Consider the following 20,468-nt stretch of genomic DNA (forward strand, 5'->3'; position numbering starts at 1 on the left):
TTTGCTGTTAATTCCTATCCTCTTAGTAACCCCCAAGAACGTTTGTGTAATATAAACTCTTGGTTTGCCTCTTGTTGGGGATTCTCTCTTCGTACCTCATACTTTTCAGTTCTTCCTCACCCACTCCTGTAGCTTTGACCCCCATGTTTACGCTAGAGACTCCTCAAACTTCATGCTCTGTAGCTAAATCTGCTTTATTCCCCAGAAAGCTTGGAACACAAAGCCTGTGTGTGTTCTGCACACCGGTTGCTAAATATTAAAACATAGATATAAAAGGGCCCATTTTAAAAAATTAGTCTATTTTCAGGACTGTTTTAAAGATATGAATAATTAGAAAGTGATTCTAAAATATTAGTGAATGGAAACAAGCAAATGAATAAAATATTAATATTTTAATGCAAATGAATAAATAATATTAATTAACTGCCTAAGTGAATAAACACAAAAATGAATTTTAGAATTATTTTATTTAAAAATCTCTAAATGTGTTCCATAAAAAATATATATAAGCTATGTACACACTCTATTAATTGTATTCATTTCAATTAAATTTTAAGTACAATTTTCAAAAGCATTCAGGTTACTTCTGAAAGCCTATATACATAAACTACCAAAAGCAAATACCACTATGAGGCACAGAAAAAAATCCATTTAATCTCTAGAAGTGGTTAGAAAAGATCCTGGGGGTATCATCTTCTATCACAGGAAGCAGAGTTATTAGAGAGCATTCACTGGCACGGTTAACAAATCTAGATGGAAAGGTTCCTATGTGACCTTGTTTGTTTTTGTTTTTTGTTTTTTTAGAGTCTCTGCAGTCTTCAGACCAACTCTGACAGTTTCAAACAGGCTCTTTTTATACATTTATCTAAACCATGATACTCCACTTGGTTGATACCAACAAGACACAATTTTCAAAGCGAGAAAATTACGTGGGAAAAGCACATTGTACAAGCTGGTGCATCTTGGTTGATCTTATGAAAACTCTTTGGAATCCGCTGTAGGTCTGTAACAAATCAAGGACTCTTTAGCACCTTCGTCCACAAGCAGATCCACTAACACATGTGGTTTATCATAACCAAAGGAGGTGGTAGTGTTTCTCAGCGTTATGGGCTCTTGCCCTTCTGTCTTTATTTCAGTTTTATTACTTTCTGAGTCACAGCAGTTGTTCAATATCACAAGGCCACCATCAGAACCATTTCTGGAGTGATAGGCATTTAAAGTGATGCTGCAGGGTTCAGACTGGTTACTGCTTGAGTGGACAGAATTCTCTCTCTCTACTGAGGTCACAGGGCTACTAGGGAACAAGTCAGAAATATTTTCTTCAGTGGTCACCACTTCCGTTTCACTAGAAAGATCTCCGTTTTCCGCTTTTCCTGGATTGTCTTCAGTATGCACGCTTGAAATTGTCCCTGGAGACAACTGCTCGTTTTCTAGGGCAATTGGTTGGTAGATGATGGGTGATATATATTTTGGCTCAGGTTTTGTCTCTAAAGAGCCATTTTTTACCACAGACAGCTAAGGAAACAGAAATCAATGATTAAAAATAATTATTAAACTTAAGTGTCTATCCAAAAACAAAAACAAAAACAAAAACAAAAACGATCTAAGGGTAATGGGTGAACACTAAATGGCATATTTAGGATAACAATGTAATAGAATCTGATGGTTGCCTTTTCCTTCTTTTAAATGAAAATATATTATATCAAGATGAAAAACAAGCTTTTAGCATTTTTAGAAAGTCACTATCTCACCAACTTTTTGTGTACTACCTTCCATGTGTATGCATGTTACATTTATAACAGGAGTACAGCTCCTTATTTCACGTAGTATTTGCACCATCTGCCTTCATAATTCTAATTTTCATTGGCTTAATAATTTTTTATACTGATGATTAAATAATTTATCTAAGTGTTAAGGTGTTTCCAAACTTTAACCATTTATGGAACATGTTGGAGTGAATATTTTTATACATCTTTTTCTTTATGAAATTTTTTAAAGAATTCTTAGGAGTGGGATTAGTAAATCTAAGAGTGTGGTGTGTGTGTTAATGGTGCCACTACTTTGTATGCCCCTTGCACGCTTATCTTCCCACAAGGCTATAATTACCATTTCCCAGTGTACAGCGGTTGTATTACTCAGGTACTAATGGATATTCAGGTTTTTCCTTCTCTAGTGAGTGTAAAATAGCTGCGAGGCTGGTTTGTGCTTCACTACTAGTAAGGGTAAACACTGTAATTCACACGAGTTGTCTATTAGCTGTTGACAGTTCTTATTATCCCCTCTACTTAAAGGTCGTGTTTCCTACCAAACTTAAACACGCCCTTTGCATGTTACAGGTATTACCCCTATCATACTTGATTTAAATAGTTCTCATTCTATTACCTTAAAATGCTCTTTTCCTCATACAAAGGCTTTTAAACGTTAGGCATTAAAATGTCAAACTTCTAGTTTGGTCTCACTGTTGGCCATCTTTCCTTCTACACTCCAGCCACAATGAAGTGTTTCTCTATTTGCAGATTTTCAGAAGTGATGCTTTCTTGACATTGGGCCTTAGCACATACTGTCCCTCAGTACCTGGATAAACGCCTATCTGTCCCTCAAGACTATTTGGACATCACTGCCTCTGGAAAAGCCACGACTAATCCTGCCCTTCAGATGCAGACAAAGTCCTCACTGGCATGTATGTAAAACCTCTAGCTTTAAACCTATCACACTGTTCACCCACTGAATACTTCTCTTTTTCTCCCACTAGACATTAAGCTCCTTAATAGACTTGTCTACCTATGCTTTTGCCCCATGCGTTAAAAAGTACCTGGTGCATAGTAAAAAGCATGTGGTTTTGGGTGTGTGGTAGATTAAGTGATTTATGATAGGTGACATGCTGCTGAACATCCTTCTACTTTAAAAAACAAATTTTAAGAACTATCGAAAAGATTCAAATTAACATTTTAGTTGACCCTTGAACAATACTGAGAGTTAGGAGCACTGAGCCTTTGTGCAGTAGAAAATCCACGGATAACTTCTGACTCTCCAAAAACTTAACTACTAAGAATCCACTGTTGGCCAGAAGCCTTACTGATAACACAAATGATTGATTAATATGTATTTCATATGTTATATGTATATCTACATATATTTTACACATTTATGACATACCTAACTTTTCCCTAATTTTGGGAATATTTCTAGACTACGTGGTTTGTCTTTGAGTTTTTTCAAATTGTCACAAACCTCCAAAGCATTTTTCAATAAATTCATTGAAAAAAAATTCAAGTGTAAGTGGACCCTCACAGTTCAAATACATGTTGTTCAAGGGCCAACTGTATATAATTAAAGAAAAAATACTTAAATACACTACCAAGGATTTGGGTAACATGATGTTTTCTTTCTTAAGTGGATTCACCTTCTTGATGAGACAAAACACAACTACCGGGGTAAGTATCAGAAAGAGCAGTAAAACAGCAACAATCGGAATCCAAACAGGATCTGAGAAAAGAGAAAAGTCACACATTAGAATTACGACGGACACTGCTCTATCCATCAAACAGTCATAAAGTCTTTGTGCTATTCTTTAACAGATCTACACCTCAGGTAATTAATATGGTCAGATTTAAAGATCACTGACACAGAAGTCAGGAGAGATGAGTTAAACTTAGCTCTACCTCTCCTAGGTATCAGTATGATTCTTCCCAGCTTTGAGATTCGAAACTTTCTGCAACTATACTGTCAGGATACAGTGTGGCTAAAATAGCTTTTTCATAACAATTTCCTTACAGCCCCAAATATAGGGTGTTTCCAGAGCTATGCTTTTCTCTCAGTTGAAAAGGCAAAAGAAAAATTTCAAAATATATCTCTTTAGAAATAAATTCTAGCAACGTCTATAACTCCTAAAATAATTTAGTCTCACTCTTCTGAATTGTTACATTTTGCATTTATTTAAAAACTACAAAAACCTATAAATATACACAGATGCACAGTAAATATACACAGATACATACATACACACACACACAGGAAAGTTGCATTGGAATGAAGTCTCTTTGAATGCAAACTAGATAGAAAGAATCATATAAAACAGGGAAGATTTGTTTCAGAGCACAAATTATCTATAATCACAATTGTTTATTTTTCTCTGATGCTGCTTTTTATTTTCACAGCATAATCGTCAGTATTTTTTTCAGAGTCCTCTCTTCCAAGTTAACAGAACTTTAAGTATTGTGGTCGTGTTTGCCTTCTTTCATGGTGTTTCATCACCTTTAATTTCTATTCCAAAGTTACTTCCTTGAAATACTAACTCTGTAAGGTACTAAAATGAATGCCGGTATCACACCTGTTACAGAAGGTGAAAAAATTAAATTATTACAATAGTAAAGATAAAATAACCACATAAGCAATATAAGCACCTCACTTAGAAGCACTGAGCAGGCAGGAAATGCTGCTCATGAGCCACGGTGGTGCCATCATGTGGCCACAATATAAGCCCACCTTATACTTCAGGATTTTTTTTTTTTTTAAATAAATCTGGGGCATTTGTATCATTTCAAATTTTGTCCATTAATTAGGATTCTCCTTTTCAAAACAGCAAAATGTAAACTGGCACTAAATTCACTGCACTGCATCATTTAAGTCACATACGTGAAACCCTCATATCATGGCCTAAAAATTTTTAGTATTAATTTTAGGTGTTTGGTCTGATTCTTCAGCCTAGATTTCCATTCTTCAAAAAGATATTTGTATTATATAAATTTTTGTACATTTTTAACCCTAGGAAATATATTCTAAAAACATCCAAACAATAAAAAAAATATACATATGCCCCCAAAGACAGTCACCAAAGCATGATTTATCATGGAGAAAATCTATAAATAATCCAAAAGTCCAAAAATTAAGGAACACTGAATAAACACAATCTACATGATAAAACATTCTAAAAACATTAAAAATAATATTAATAAAACATGCAAAATAACATGGAAAATATTTATAGTATATGCTTAAACCAGTATATAAAATTACATATACTATACAGTATGATCATGATTATGTTGTAGAAAAGGAAAAAAAATAGGATGGAAAAAACCCAACTGTGAGTAACTTGAGTATTCACTTGGATAGCAGAACTACAGATAATTTTGTTTCATTCTGGCTTTTTATGTTTTATAAATTATCTATAATGAACACTTAAATTTTGTAAGATCAAAGAGCCCAAATTTTTGTTAAGGTACCTGCCAGTTAAGAATGCCAGTTCTGAAGTTCTATTATATGCATCCCCCTCACACAAAGAAAAGATAATAAAATAAAAAAGTTATTTTAACATGTGTTATAAAAATGACCCATAATCCATCATGTAAACCAATTATTTATTTTTTCTTTACAATAGCCAAGACATGGAAACAACCTAAATGTCCATTAACAGATGACTGGATAAAGCAGCTGTGGTATATTTATACGATGGAATACTACTCAGCCATAAAAAATAATTTAAAAATAATGCAATTTGCACCAACACGGATGGACCTGGAGAATGTCTTTCTAAGTGAAGTAAGTCAGAAAGAGAAAGAAAAATACCACGATATCACTCATATGTGGAATCTAAAAAAAAAGACAAATTAACTTATTTATAAAACAGAAACAGACTCGCAGACATAGAAAACAAATTTACAGTTACCAGAGAGGGAAGGGGGAGTTTCAGATTTGCAGATACTAATTAACAGATGTAAAATAGATAAACAAGTTTATACTGTATAGAATAGGGAACTATATTCAATTATCTTGTAGTAACTTAAGGGGAAAAAGAATATGAGAATATATGCATGTATATGTATCACTGAAGCATTGTGCTGTACATCAGAAATTGACACACACTGTAAACTGACTACTTCAATAAATAATATATATATATATATATATATATATATATACAAAAATTTAAAAAATTAAACCAATCTATATTTATTTTTGGATGTTAATTTCCAGTGCTTCGCATGTTACACAATTTAGTCAATGAACATTTCTGCTTTTTAGTTTTGAAACTTACAGTCCCCATAAAGAACATTTTAACGGCTATATAGCATTTTGCTATACTGAAGTAAACTGACTTAAATTATTATGCATAATCCTGAAATGCAGACATTTATGCACATAGTTTTATGTGTCTGTTATATTTGTTTTCTTTCCTGGGCCAAAAGGTTATCACATGACTTTCTAAATTGGTTGTTTTGTATCTTTTAATCCCTGAGAAATGACCTTATTTTAAATTTTGAACTCTGGGGAATGGAACTACTGAGTATTTTTCAAAAGAGAGAAGATTTATTGAAGTGGCAAACTGCCTCTTTGCACATTACCCTGTACTTAGGGGAAAATGGCAAGAACTTACTTTGTGTGCTCTTCTCATCAAAAATGGTAATACAAAGTTCTTTGGACTTCTCAGTTTTAATATCCCACAAATCTGAGACTCCTTCTGCTGAAACACAGTACTCAGAATTCAGTGAGGACACCTGAATACTTAAGAAGCATGGAGTCTCATTACAATCATCTATCTTCTTCATGTATGTTTTATCTGTGGCCTGTATGGAAAAAAAAAACAATGAAAATGCATGGCTCCTTCTAATCTGCAATAAATAAACAAATAAACAAACAAACCATCATATTTATTCCGGTCAAATATCTGAAGAAAACATATATATGATGAATGTTGAACACATCTGAAAATAGTGTTGATATCAAACAATAAGCCAGTTTGTTACTTCAACATGGCATGATGCTATACATCCATTAAAATGTTCTCTATAGGGATTATAAATTTAAAAACTGAAACAGAGATTATAAATTTAGAAACTCAAATAGCAGGAATATTCATTATTAGTTGCCAAACCAACAAATGTTCATTAGTCCTCTTCCTACAGTGCTAGAAACTTAGCTGGTGAGAGATACCAGCATACAGGTATCATGCAAAGGCCCTGGGCTTTGTCGGCAGTGATGCACAGAAGGGAGTGAAGCCACCTCTGGGAGTTTATCATGGATCACTGATGCTAGGGCCTGAGGACACAAAGGTAGGGCAGTGGTCCCTGACCTCAAATAACTTATGATAGAGTGTGGAAAAGAGATAAGAAAGAAATGTAAGAGAGTAAGGAGTCCTGCACAGTATGGATCTAGGAATAACCAGACCACAGAAGAGGAAACAGTCTACTGTGTCAGGAAAGAATCCCAAGGGGAGATGATATGCCAGCTGAATACTGAAGAGTGAATAGAAATTTTCCAAAGTAGAAAAGGTGGAGAAGGGCATTCTCTGAAAGAGCATGGTACCTGCAGGGAGCTAGGAACAACAAACAGTTGGCCAAAGCACAAATGAAAAGTTGGAGGGCTTGGGAGACAGAGGGCTGGAAATGACATGAGACCAAATCATGAAGGCTGTGGAAGAGAATTTAGATGTTACTTTGTAGCTAATGTAGATTTGTTAAAGGGTTTTAAGCAGTGAAGTAATATGGTTAGAGTCATACTTTAGAAAGACAACTCCGTTAGCAACCAAAGTGATGTTTTAAAACCTAAATCAGATGCCATTCTTCTGCCTAAATCTTTCCAGAGGCACAGTGTCTCACTCGGAATGGAAGTCACATCCCTCCAATGCCTTCAGAGAAGTGGCCCCCAGTAAATGCTCGGACCTTTGTTTTCTTTTCCACAGTACTTAACTGGAGTTTTGTCTGTACTGTTCACTGCCATTTCCTGGTGCCAGAAGGCACGGGGCACGTGCCTGACAAACACCGTTAAATAAAGGAACGGCAGTGCTGTGGAGACTGGATGGAACAGGAAAACTCTAATCAAAGTGTGGTCCGCACACCAGTGCCGGAACGAAATCACATCCTCACAGCAGTAGTGCTAGTTTTTTCTTTCAAGAACAATGATTCCAATTAGAGCTTCATATTACTTTACATCATTACCTTACTACCAATGAGGAAAAAAAGATTAAAATTTTCTCATCTTAACTACTAGAGAAATGGAAATACACAGGTTGATATCGTAGGTTAGGACCATGCTGTTAAAAGAGGCAAAGAAAAAACTTAAAATATACTCAAGTGACCAGTGTTAAAAATTAACTCCACTTCCAATTCCCTTCAACAGCATTCATATATATTTCATCTTTCTAACTAAAATTTATGATCCGTGAATCTTGCCTGAATGTTCATAAACAGTCTATTTTCATCACACCACATGTGGAAACAACTTATGCTAGCAATAGAAAAATTTCCAGCTTGAAAAAGATGAAACAGAAACACATACTTCACTTCCATTTATCCTCACAAACACATTGTATGTGAATGTGTAACAAGAATTTTCATCATCATACACGAGTTCTGGTTCATTTCCATTTTCAGTAATGAAAGGGTGAAATATATCAACAATGATTTGGTCTTCCTTCTTTCTGATATCCAGTTTAGGTGGTCCAATTTTCCCTGGGGAAGGGACAAAAAAGAAGCAGAATTTGTACCAGCCCTGGAATGTCACAGCGTATTACATAACATTACCAAAATCAGTCAATCAATGTACTCTTTTTGTTGTTGTTGTTGTAAAGCAGGACTATATTTAAACCATTCCACAAATATCTAGAAGATATTCTAACTGTCCTTAATAAAGAAATTTTAATAAATCTCAGGCAACAAGTATTCTTATCTCATCCAAGCTCCTCTTTAACAGTTTAAATTCATTTCTTGTCCTAAAGAAAAATAGTTGGTCATGAATCTTGGTAAAAAGCCTTGACATAATAGAAGCTCTATTATTTTTCCTTTATCTTTGATTCCTTAGATTAAAAAACATTAAATGGAAGATCTGTTTTCTAAAACACATTTCAGAAAAGGCATTGTACTTATCTTTGAATCCTCATCAAAACTCTATACTTCCAACGCCTATGGGTGTCTGGCATGAAGGCTCTATAAAAGCTTGCTAGATACATTCAACTTTTACTTTGAAAATCAGAACTCGATATTCACTGATTCAACAACTATTTATTATGTGTGTTTGATGTCTGGAACTTCGTAGGTGAACCACGGTAGAGTATCTATTCTTCACATACTGATCACACACCTGTGTGCCAGGCAGGTCTGTTTTTACTCACCAATGTATCCACAGGGCCTAGCATACTTCCTGGCACATAGTATACCCTTGATACGTTTGTGTGGGGAAAAGCTGACATATACAGACAGTATAATTATCAGATGACAAAGGCGTGGACCACACAGAATAAAACTACCTCAAGGGCAGGTAGAGGAGGGGCCTGTAGAAGAGAACAGGTGGGCACAACCCTAAAAGAAGGAGTGGAACCAAGGCAGTGGTTGAAGTAACAAAGCACAGAAGCAGAACAGGCATGAAGGTGAAGCTGGCAGGCCAGGCACGAAGGGGCCAGCAGACCAGGGAGGAGTCCAGTGACCAACGGCTTCTTTCAGCCAGGAGCGAGGGTGTGAGCGCTACAAGGCTGAGGTTAGCCGGGGGGGAGGACTTGGCACTGAAGAGGCCAGAGTTCGAGGTGACAACAAAGACCAGGTACACCACGGGGACGGCACCATGGATGCCTGAAGCGTGAAGAGCTGGAAATCACTGCGGCTGAAGAGATTATGGAACTCTTATTATTTTAATGTATTAAATCGGTATTCAAATCCCCACAGGCCTTGAGGACTTATGGTAGAGGGGAAGACTGCAAACAGCTCTCGAAGTCCTTAGCGAATGTAATTAGGAGGGACTGACAGAAGACAGCGGGGAGGTGGTGCCGCGTCCAGACAGTGGAAATGCAGCGGTGTACAAGGAGCAGAGTGAGGGGACCCTATTTTGTGGGACTTGGGAGAAGAGGAAGACACGAACTCCCTAAATCCCTCCAAATGTTTCTGGGGCACTGTGATCATTTTAACTGCTAACAAAAGCATATATATACAGAAGACATGGGTAAAGCACTTTTCAAATGTAAAATTTAGACATGTATACGTTCTACTCACCGTGTCTGCATAAAATAAACTCTTTTGACTCTGCATAAGCTGATTCTTTTTGTCCAAGCCTAGCTTTAACTCTAGCCCAGAGAGAACCTGATGGATCATTAATTAAGGAAGAGATATCACAAGAATGAAGAGAGGTATTGCAGGCATCAATCCATACTGGGTCCCTAAAATGAAGACCGAAGAAACACAAAGGTAACTTTTATTGTTAATACATAAACTTGAACCATCACTGTCTGCATCTTGCTTTTCATTCACAGCAGAGTAAGAATAGGATCGAGAAGCTAGGCAAAGTAGGAAGCCTTTACTCTGCAAAGAAGGTCTATAAATTCTCTTACAATAATAAAGAGGCTCAATTCAAAATAAGACCTGTACAAACCACATTCCACATGTAATTTTTAAAAATCTCCTCTTTAAACAAATCTAGACTCCATGCATAGTCATTACTTAATTACAGAATCCAGCACATTACAATGAGTCCTAACATTGTCAACAAAGTTTGTCATTTTTCTTTCTACTCCACAATACATACACTATAGGAAGTAAGATGACTTCACTATTTTTAATACAAAACTGTGAGCTTTATTTGTCATATATTAAAATGTCAGAAGTTAGTGCTACTCCTCTACTTCAATTTTGACAGGAAGAAGAACTAAGAGGCAGGAAGTATTCTGAAAAGAACTAATTTGCATCCTTATTAGTTCTGGAAGTCTAAAAGCAGCTCAGGAGGTTCTGCTACGGGGGAATGAACAGTGACAGAAGGAGGCAGTTATGAAATGTGCAAGGACCTAGACAAAAGCAGAATGAAAAAGATAAAAGACTGACACTCACTCATAGGCCTTCACCTGTACAGTAAACACAGGGGTCCATGGCATGATCGGGTAATCCCAGAGTAGAACAGCATTCAAGTTATAGGCCTCAAAGGTCAGATTGGCTGGAACTGGCACTGTAACAGATTCAAAAAGTGGGACAGATGATAGTAAGAAACTAACATTAACATTAGAAAACCTTAACATAAGACGCCACGTTAGCCAAATATGTATTTGAAGGAAAGCAGTCACTAGAATAAATACATTTATTTAAATTAAGATATTTCTAAAAATTAATTTTATGGAAAACTGTATAGAAGTATTCTAATTTATTTTGAATTACTGAAACAACATTATACCTAAGGGAAACACAAATACAGTACGAACAATAAATTCCTATAGTGTTCTAGGAATTTTTATAAATAATTGTACTGCCTGTTGCGATAACAATCCTCAATTATTTAGTCACTAGAATTTTCTATATTTGAAACCACAGATTGTATGCAATGTCTAGAGAAGAACTGGTTACACTAGGGATGGCCACTCTCACTGTGTAATACTACCCAGGCTCCCACCCCTCACCGAGTACCATCACACACCTTCACTGCCTTTTCTCCAGGAAGGAATAGATGTCTAGTGATTGCCTGATGCGGCCATTAACCACTCCAGTTTCATCAACATTTTGTTCTCTAGGGTGTGCAGTTTTTTTTTTTTTTTCCAAAACATATCCTGTATTTCTTCCTGCCTTTGCTCTTTCAAACCATTTTTGAAAATGTTTGTTGATGAGACGTGAAAGTGTCACAGGAGAGAATAAGCAGAAGTCACTTTAACATCTTATAATCACACACTACCAAAACCATAATCTCGTTACTGAAAGCAGCCATTTTTCCCCCTGCTCAGTGTAAATGTGTTGTCCACCATCCCTTAGAAAAGTGACCGCACACACATCTCCTCCCTTCCTCCTTTCCTCTCTCTCCCTCCTTCTTTCCCTTCTTTCCTTCCCTTCTTTATGAATGAACATGAAGGTATATAATGAGCAATATGACCCAAAATTTAAGATTATTCTATCCTACCTATCTGGAAAACACCATTAAACATCATTTGCTTATACAACTGAAATAAATAAATGAATAGCAATGTGGTCAGGTACAGTGGCTTCCAAACTAACTTACTCTAAAAAATTCGAAGGGAGCCAGAAGTCTATACTTTTTAAAAGCACAGATGATACCAATGATCACTGAGGTTTATGTCTAGTGGACAGTTCTAATAAGATATTCCCTGGGCTGGACATTGAGAAATCTGGGTTCTTTCCTTGCTATACTACTAAAGAGTTATTTCAGATTTTCTCATCTGTCAAGTAAGATGTTAATTTCACATACACAGGATATTTGCTTACTGTTAAAGAAAACACCAATATTTTTTTCCCAAACCCAAAATTCCAATATTTGAACCCAAGCTGGTACATTGTCTTAATTTACAATTACTTATCACCTGCATTATCTTTCCCAGGCAGAATATGGATCGAGAGTTATTTAGGTAAAAAATCTGGACTCATGGACAATTAGATTCTACTGCCATCCCCCCTCCTTTTTTCTGATTATTTTCTCCTTTCTGTCAGTGGTATTCCACAAGAGGTGATTTTGTCCCCCAGGGGAAATCTGGCACTGTCTAGAGACATTTTCGGTTCTCATAACTCAGTGGTAGTGATGGGGAAGCTACTGGCATCTAGAGGACAGAGGCTACAGATGCTGCTAAATAGCCTGTAAAGCACAGGACAGTTTCCACGTCTCAGCAGTTCAAAACACCAACAGTGCCAAATACTCAGAAATCCTGCTTTACACATTCATAATTTTAGGAATCTTTTTTTTTTCTTTTTTTTACTGAGGAGGAAAAACTAATTTAAAAACAGAATGCAATGAAATATCACCTCACACCCATCAGAATGGCTATCATCAAAGTCTATAAATAATAAATGCTGGCGAGGATGTGGAGAAAAGGTAACCCTCGTGCACTTGGTGGGAATGTAAACTGGTGCAGCCACTATGGAAAACAGGATGGAGGTTCCTCAAAAAAACTAAAAATAGAACTACCATGTGATCCAGCAATTCCAATCCTGGGTATATAGCTGAAGAAACCAAAAACATTCATTCAAAAAGATACATACACCTCAGTGTTCACAGCAGCATTATTTACAACAGCCAAGATATGGAAGCAGACGAAGTGTCCATCAACAGATGAATGGATAAAGATGTGGTATATATACACAACAGAATATTACTCAGTCATAAAAAAGAATGAAATTTTGCCATTTGCAACAACACAGATGGACCTGGAGGGTATTATGCTTCACAAAATAAACCAAACAGAAAGACAAATATTGTATGCTATCACTTATTTGTGGAATCTAACAACAAATGGATGACTATAACAAAACAGGAACAGACTCACAGATACATAACAAACTAGTGGTTACCAGGGGCAAGACAGGTGTAGGGGATTAAGATACACAAACTATTATGTATAAAATAAATAAGCTACAAGGATATATTGTACAGCCCAGGGAATATAGCCAATATTTTATAATAACGTTAAATGGAGTATAATCTGTAAAAATACTGAATCATTATGTTATACACCTGAAACTAATATAATATTGTAAGTCAACTATACTTCAATAAAAGAAATAAAATAGATAAATCAAATGAAATAGAATGTTTTTTGATAAGCCAATACATTTTATGGCTTCCTGCTCAACGAACAGCTTTGGTTCCTGCCAAAATGTCTAACTTCCATATTATTTACAAAAGCAGTAGAACAGTCTGTGCCTAAAGGTTGAGATTATGAAGCTGGAAGATGTCTCAGATTCAAATACTCACTACATACAATACGTCCTTTCTGCAGTCAGTGATCAGACATCTACCATTTCTCTACCTGATCTTTCTGGAATACTGCTCATGGCTGTTGGCACCTATCATCTTTGATTCCCTAAGCAGTTTCCTTGCAGATGAGCCAGGAAGCACTGGTCTTGCCAGATTTAGCCCTCAAACTTCTCTTTTGTTTTTGGTAGAGTTCCCAGGGCCATACACAGCAGAGGAGATTGAGGCTTCTTAATAGGGTTCCTTTTTATCCTTTTTCTTGTTATATATTCAGATGAAAATAGTTGAGGCTTAAAGAAAACTTCTCTTCATAATAAATTTACCTTATGTCAATAAAAATATATGTAGAAGTAGTAAGAGAGTATTATCTATAGAGTTTAAGATCCTAAGAGAATATTTCATGAAGTAGAATAATTTTACAGATTTCCTAATCTCTTAAAAATGCCCAAATAGTTTTTGGTAACACATGTTGTTTTTGGAAGTGGATTTGGAAGTGCAGTCAGTTATGTGGAGTGTTGTATCTGCATACCACCCAGAGTAAATATTAGCTCTTTTCAGATCTACTTCCAAGAACTCCTCTAGAACTAGCAGCTGGGGATTAAATAAAACCAAACAAAGGAGAGAAGAATCACTTTTCATAACACTCTAATTACAATGCAGAAAAAAGGGAGAGTTCTGTTTATAACCAACTGTTTCCTCATGATAAATAAGAAAAAAGAGCAAGGATATGAAAAAAGAGCAAGGGTTAGATGCAGATCAGCAAGTGGTCAAGCAGAGCCACTAGATGGGGTAATGGAGGCATCACCGAGGCCCCAACCCAGCGGCCAGGACAGCTCTGCCATCGTTACTGGGGAAGGTAGTAGGATGAGAGATTTCCTCTGAATGGAAGGTGACAGGAGCATGGGCTGCCACCTGCGCTCCATCCCATAACCACCGAAGGTGTCTGTGCCTCTATGAAAAGAGGGACAGCCACAGTAGTCCTTCACCAGTTTTTACACAATAGACATGAAGACTGAATCAAGGATGCACACACTGATGGCAGAACAGAGCTTCTACTCTGTGGGCACCATTCGACAATCTGCTTACCAACCTCTCTATGAAGGACAAACTGAGAAGCACAGAGAAGTAAGGATACAGGGGCCAGTACTAAAATTGTCTGGGGGGATTCTAAGTCATCTGACACTAAAACTCAAAAACAAATGCTCCAAATTTAAGCATCTAGACCCTTTTCTGAATGAACAACTCTTAGAGAAAAGATCTAACACCTTCCCCATGTTAAAGGTGTGGGGCCATGGATGTTTTCACAAAAGTTTCTGCTTATACTGCAAAATGAGAAATGGCATGAGAAATTTAGGCAGAAAAAGTGAAAAACATCAAACCAAGACTTTTTCATTTTTTTCAGAATAATTATGATTACAATTTATCTCCTGAGTGGTTTTATAGTGACTTTTTCTTAATGCCTTCCAACTTTTTCTCTTAGCAAATAACAGTATCCTCTAGATTTAAGATGAATAAAGACTTTTGAGAATTTTTGTACATGATGTTTCAAGTGTTCATAAAAGTTTTAAAATGGAAACATTGCAATATTTGGGGGCTTTGAAAGGAATCATATCCATTACTTTGTGAAACCAATGGAAAAAGAGTCCTTCTTCTACTTCCTTCTATTACTTTCTTGTACTTTCAGAAAAAGAGTATCAGAACTAAGGGTTTAAGTGAGGACATTTAAAATATTTGAGGTCTATCTCACCGTCCATGTAAGAGTTCCTTAGCTGGGTCAAGACCCTTACCTGGGTCACAGTCTTGCCATCTTCCCTTCTTGTCTGTCTTCAGGTTTTATCATTGACTTTCTCTTAAAACGTAGAGCCCAGAAGTAATGCAATTAATGTGAATGAAATACTTTTCCTTTTCTTTTTTTTAAAGAGATGGGCATGTCAAACAGTGGCTTATGCTGAACTTGTAATTAACTAAAATCCCCCAGATCTTTTATTCAAACCCACCACCAAGTTAGGGCTTATCCAGTAAACATCTCCTCAGCCACTTTTCTGACCTGAAATTTAGGGTTTTATTATTGCTTCTGTTTATTCAGTTTCATCTGGTTGGGTTTGCTTGGTATGCCAATAAATTCTAATTTAACCAGACCGACCAAGTCCCTGAGAAAAGTCATTTCTCAAGATTAATTCCCTTTTGGACTAATTAATTCAAAGTTGGAAAAACTAAAGGTCTTTTCAGTCTATGAAGAACAGGAAAAAGGTGGGAGGAGTGAGCTGCTGAACTTAGTTCAAATTTCTTATACTGATCTAGATGAGTTTTTTAAAAACCCAACACAATTTCCCATACATAGCTAAAACAATATTTAAAAATTTGTGAAAATAATGATGCACATTATTGAATGATAATAACCAATATATATTAAACATTTACTACAGGACAAGCTATGAGCTCAACTTTGTTATGTATTATCTCAGTTAAGCACCAAACTATGAGGGAAGTAATAGTTACGTACATACATATTTTTGCCAAAGAGAAAAAAGGCTTATAGAAACTATTTAAAGACTTGATGATGTGTATAGTTTTGTTGGTTTTAATTAACATAAGCTGCCTGAGCATCATTTTTATGACAGTTTAATGAAATAAGGGGGGAAAAATCATATATAAATAGGAATTGGAGATGACTGTTTTCTGATGACTTCACAAGTATCTGCTTTGAGTAATTTTGCCTTATTTATTACACTAACCCAACCACATGAATGCCACAGCAAAATCTGAACAATGTATTAAGTTAAATCATGTATTTAGAATGGACAGGACTGAAATGAATATCCAGTATTCTGATTATTATGTATTGAGATAATTTAAAATAGTCTCCCTTAATAAGAAAATTACTGGTAAACTGATTCCTTCCTGTCAGGAACTCATTTAATTCTGGTTCAGTTCTCATTCTGATTCTTTATCCAATTAAAATGGAACCATTAATTATTCATTTAGTTCCCAAAACAACTGCACTATTGCTGTGTGCTGCTAAATTTTATAAGACAGTTCTTTAAAGGGTTATTTTTCTCTTCAATTCTTTAGGTTTTCTTTTATATAGAACCAAAATGAGGATCTTTCAAAATCCAAAATCTGAATCATGAATCAGAATAACGTGAAAAAGAAAACTATTATTAATATCCCATTCAATAAATATAACTGGAATGCACTGATTTAAGTATTCTGAATCTCTGAAATAAATATAAAATCTAAAGAAAATAAAGGAAAATTTCAACACACCCAGAGCACTATCCTAAAGTCAGAGAGTAAACAGACCCATAGCTGAGAAGCGGAGAAGGGGAGTTAAGAGCCCCGCATCTCTGCTAAAGCAGCCTTCTCTTCAGGTGGTACCCAGAGTGCAAGAACAAACTGGAAGAAGGTAGCGGACACCTGTGTTTGCAAATGCTGGAATGCAGAAGGCCACAGAACATCTCTCTATGGGGGGCAGGCAGGCAATTCTCCTCCCAGGGCCGGCTTTAAGGACTTACAAACTATGTAGTCACAAGGGCCCTGATGCTCGAGAGGGCTCTGTGCTCAGCAGGAAGGGTCTTGCACTGGGTTTAATGCTCTGCTCTAGCCAGGAACCTCAGTCCTCCTCTTCCTCTCTTCCCACGTCCAGTTAGTCACCGAGTCCTGCTGACTCTGCCTTCTAATTTCTTCTTCTCCATTTAAACTGCCTCTTCTCAGCTCCTCCCAGACTTTAGCAGCAGCCTCCAAATTGGCCTCCCTCCTTTGAGTCTACTCCTGAATTATTTTGTAACGGTCTTTCTAAATGGCATGTCAGATCCTGCCTAAAATCATTTACCTCAAGATAATCCAATGGCTGCCCACTGACTGGAGCACGGAGAGTGAGCATATTACTTTGTTGGCTCAGCACCTGTACTTCTTTCAGAAGCATGATTTCTTCTGGGAAGTCTCTGACAGCCACTCCCTGCAAAAGGATATCCTTCCCTTGCGAGCTGGTGCCTGGCCCAAGCTGGGTGAATCAGAGCCTTCTTCAGGGATTTTAAGGTGGAGGAAGCTGCAAGATGTCAAAACTCAAAAGCTGTCAACATCCATGATTCCTGCCAAGTAGGGAAGGCTGTCAACAGCCAGAATCAGCAATAAGAAATGGATGGTCTTGGCAGTTTGAATTTCTGGTTCAGCTTCCTAAGGCCCTGCTGGCATCTTTACCTTTCTGTTCAACTCTCGCTTTGGCTTCTCTGAGCCAATAAATTCCTCTTTGTGCCTAAGTTAGCCAGTTTGCTGTTACACATGACAAGGCACATCATTTATTGGTTCCCACCTCTCCAAGTAACACAATTATCCTTACATTCTCACATACATATTCTAAGTAAAATGCTTAATATTCTGCTAATTCAACATGCTGTTTCATAGCCCTTCCTCTGCACATGCAGGTCTCTTTGTACCTCCCATTCCAACTCTGGGGTCAACTTCTCTGTAAAGTCTTTCCTCACTCCCTTGCTCAGAGCTAGGCACCCATTTCTTGCTTTCCAGTAACCTACGTGTAACTTCAAGCTCTTATCACAATGGACTGCAAGTGCCCTTGTGGGTGACTAACTTGCCCTAGGTAATGGCAGAATGCAGAGTTAAGAACTTGGACTCTGGAACCAAATTGCTAAGCTCCCCACTGAGTAGCAGCAACCTCTATACAATCTGGATACACCTCCCTGTGTCTCAATTTCTCATCCATAAGTGGAAACACAACAGCGCCTGCTTTATAGGGCTTTGGGGAAACAAGCTGTGATAAGAACTTTCGACAGTGCCTAATAGCTTTTAGCTTTACAGTCATGATCCTTGAAGGCAGAAATGGAATAACTCCCATTTTTTGTATTCCAAACACCTGGCAGAATGCCTCTTCCAAGGAATGACTATTTGCTTGACCTCTAAGGAGTAAGCCAAAGGAGAGCTGAGATGAATGGGAAGCACAGCTAGCAAGTGTCAAAGAGGAAGTCATAATACAGAGGTGCAGACCCAGAGTTTGATAAGGGTGGAGGCTTCGTCTCCCTGACCTCTTCCAGGCAGCTGCTAACTGCGTGCATTGAGGAGACACTCAAGACTGCAGGGCTTTCTGATAATCGAAGTTTATCCCTCTTGCAGAAAAGGTTTACTGATTTCCCTGGAGCCCCTAATCACCATTACACCGAGCTTTAGAAAAACGTTATTCTCAGCATTTGTTTCCTGGGACATCTCAATAAACAGGCGGAGATAAACAAGGAACTAAGCTCTGTGAAGAGACCTACTGCCTGACACATGGGCTCGTGAGTGCACGCATTGCACCACTTCCAGACTAGCACGTAAGACGGCCAGTTACTGCCTTTCAACAATTCTCAGCTGGCGAAAGAACGTCTAAGGCTACGGGGACTACCCTACGAATATTTTAATCCTGAGTTGCGGCCACTGTCCACATGTTGACCAGAAAACTCCACCTATTTAAAACTGAATTAAGAGAACTGCTAGGCGTGTTTTGCTGTTTCGGCAACAACGGAAAAGGCGAGAGGAAGGGAACTGAAGGTGCCAAACCGCGGAGACCTGGCGTCGCCCCTTAGGACCCGAAGCCCCGGGGCGCTGAGGACGAACGCAGGCGCGGCCCCCCGGGAGGAGCGTCAGGCCAGCACGGCTCCTCGCTCTCCTCCTGCCCCCGTCCCCGTCCCCACCCGGCCGCGGCCCTGCCGCGGGCGACAGTACCCGAGGACAGCTCTGGATCCGCGGTGCTCATCTCAGCCAGGCTTCCGGCCTGAAGGTTAAGGGCAAGGAAAAGGAGAAGAGCCATGATGCTCGGTACCGACTCCGGTGCGGCCCTGAACAACTGCGGCCGTCGCCAGACGCGGCCCCGGGGCCTAGGCCTTGCGTCACATCCGCCACCGCGGACCAGCCCTCCGACGGGAGGCGGAGCGTGGACGGGAAAGTAAGATGTGGACAGTGAAGTGGAGACCAAGACGGGGAGGCGGGGCTAGGCCTGAGAGGCCGGCTTTGACGGGGAGGCGGAGCCAGAACGGGTGACGGAGCCAGGGCTGGGAGGCGGGACCAGAGCGGAAGGCGGGGCCAGAGCGGAAGGCGGAGTCAGAGCGAGGGGCGGAGTTAGAGCGGGTTGCGGAGCCAGGGCGGGGAGGTGGGGCTCGCTGGGGGGAACTCGGACTTTTGCCGGGAGGCGGAGGCGGCCTGAGAAGTGGGGTGTGGTAAGAGAGGCAAAACTACAATGGGAAGGCCGAGAGGGGCCGCCTCCAAGGAAGCTCGGCGTCAGGGCCATGCAATCTGTGGTCGCGCGACCTTGGCTCGCAGGTTTGTAAGCAACTTGTGTCCAAAGGTTATGTTCTTTCAGCTTGGTATTACCTGCCCAGTTTCATCTTCCTCTTTTTGCAGTGTTTTGGGGTTGCAGAATTTTGCCCTAGGCCACAACCCAGCCACGGTCTTTATCTTACAGTACATTAGACTTCTGCATCAAGGTGTATGGAAACTTGAGAGTTTAGGATAGAAAGAGAGCTTAGGTGCCTTCTCCAGTCCCTGCATTTGTATTTGAGAATCCCGAAGTTTCGCCGGTGAAATGGTTTGTGCAAACTTCCCCAGCCCAAATCGAATTGGTTCAGCCAAGAACTACTTATTCTTGGAGGAAAAACGACTTGAATTACCTTTTCAGCAATTAAATATCGAATAGCGGTTTATTCAACAGCCTCTCACCACGAGATCTGCCCTCTTTCCTCTCTGACCACATCTCATGTTACTCTGCGTCTCACCTATTCTGCTCCAGCCACACTGGCCTCTGCTCTTCCTAGAACACT

The 20,468-nt window shown here is 38.5% G+C and overlaps 1 protein-coding gene across 4 annotated transcripts; it reads right to left on the bottom strand.

The window, feature by feature from the left end:
• Positions 1–451: 451 nt before the first annotated feature.
• On the bottom strand, positions 452–19,511 carry IFNGR1 (interferon gamma receptor 1). Of its 4 annotated transcripts, XM_032485011.1 has the most exons (8): positions 19,378–19,502; positions 11,386–11,538; positions 10,809–10,923; positions 9,981–10,144; positions 8,278–8,450; positions 6,377–6,566; positions 3,359–3,486; positions 455–1,515 (listed from the first exon to the last, which is right to left on the bottom strand). In XM_032485011.1, exons 3-8 carry the CDS (start codon positions 10,850–10,852, stop codon positions 973–975), a joined length of 1,242 nt encoding a protein of 413 aa, XP_032340902.1. In that variant the 5' UTR covers positions 10,853–10,923; positions 11,386–11,538; positions 19,378–19,502; the 3' UTR covers positions 455–972. The 4 variants fall into 4 exon arrangements, with proteins under 4 accessions (XP_032340901.1, XP_032340902.1, XP_014417908.2 ...); XM_032485010.1 differs by lacking the exon at positions 11,386–11,538 and having other exon boundaries at positions 452–1,515; positions 3,404–3,486; positions 19,378–19,511; XM_014562422.2 differs by lacking the exon at positions 11,386–11,538 and having other exon boundaries at positions 19,378–19,511.
• Positions 19,512–20,468: the final 957 nt, after the last annotated feature.

Source organism: Camelus ferus, chromosome 8 (genome assembly GCF_009834535.1).
Source record: "Camelus ferus isolate YT-003-E chromosome 8, BCGSAC_Cfer_1.0, whole genome shotgun sequence".
Lineage (NCBI taxonomy): Eukaryota > Metazoa > Chordata > Mammalia > Artiodactyla > Camelidae > Camelus > Camelus ferus.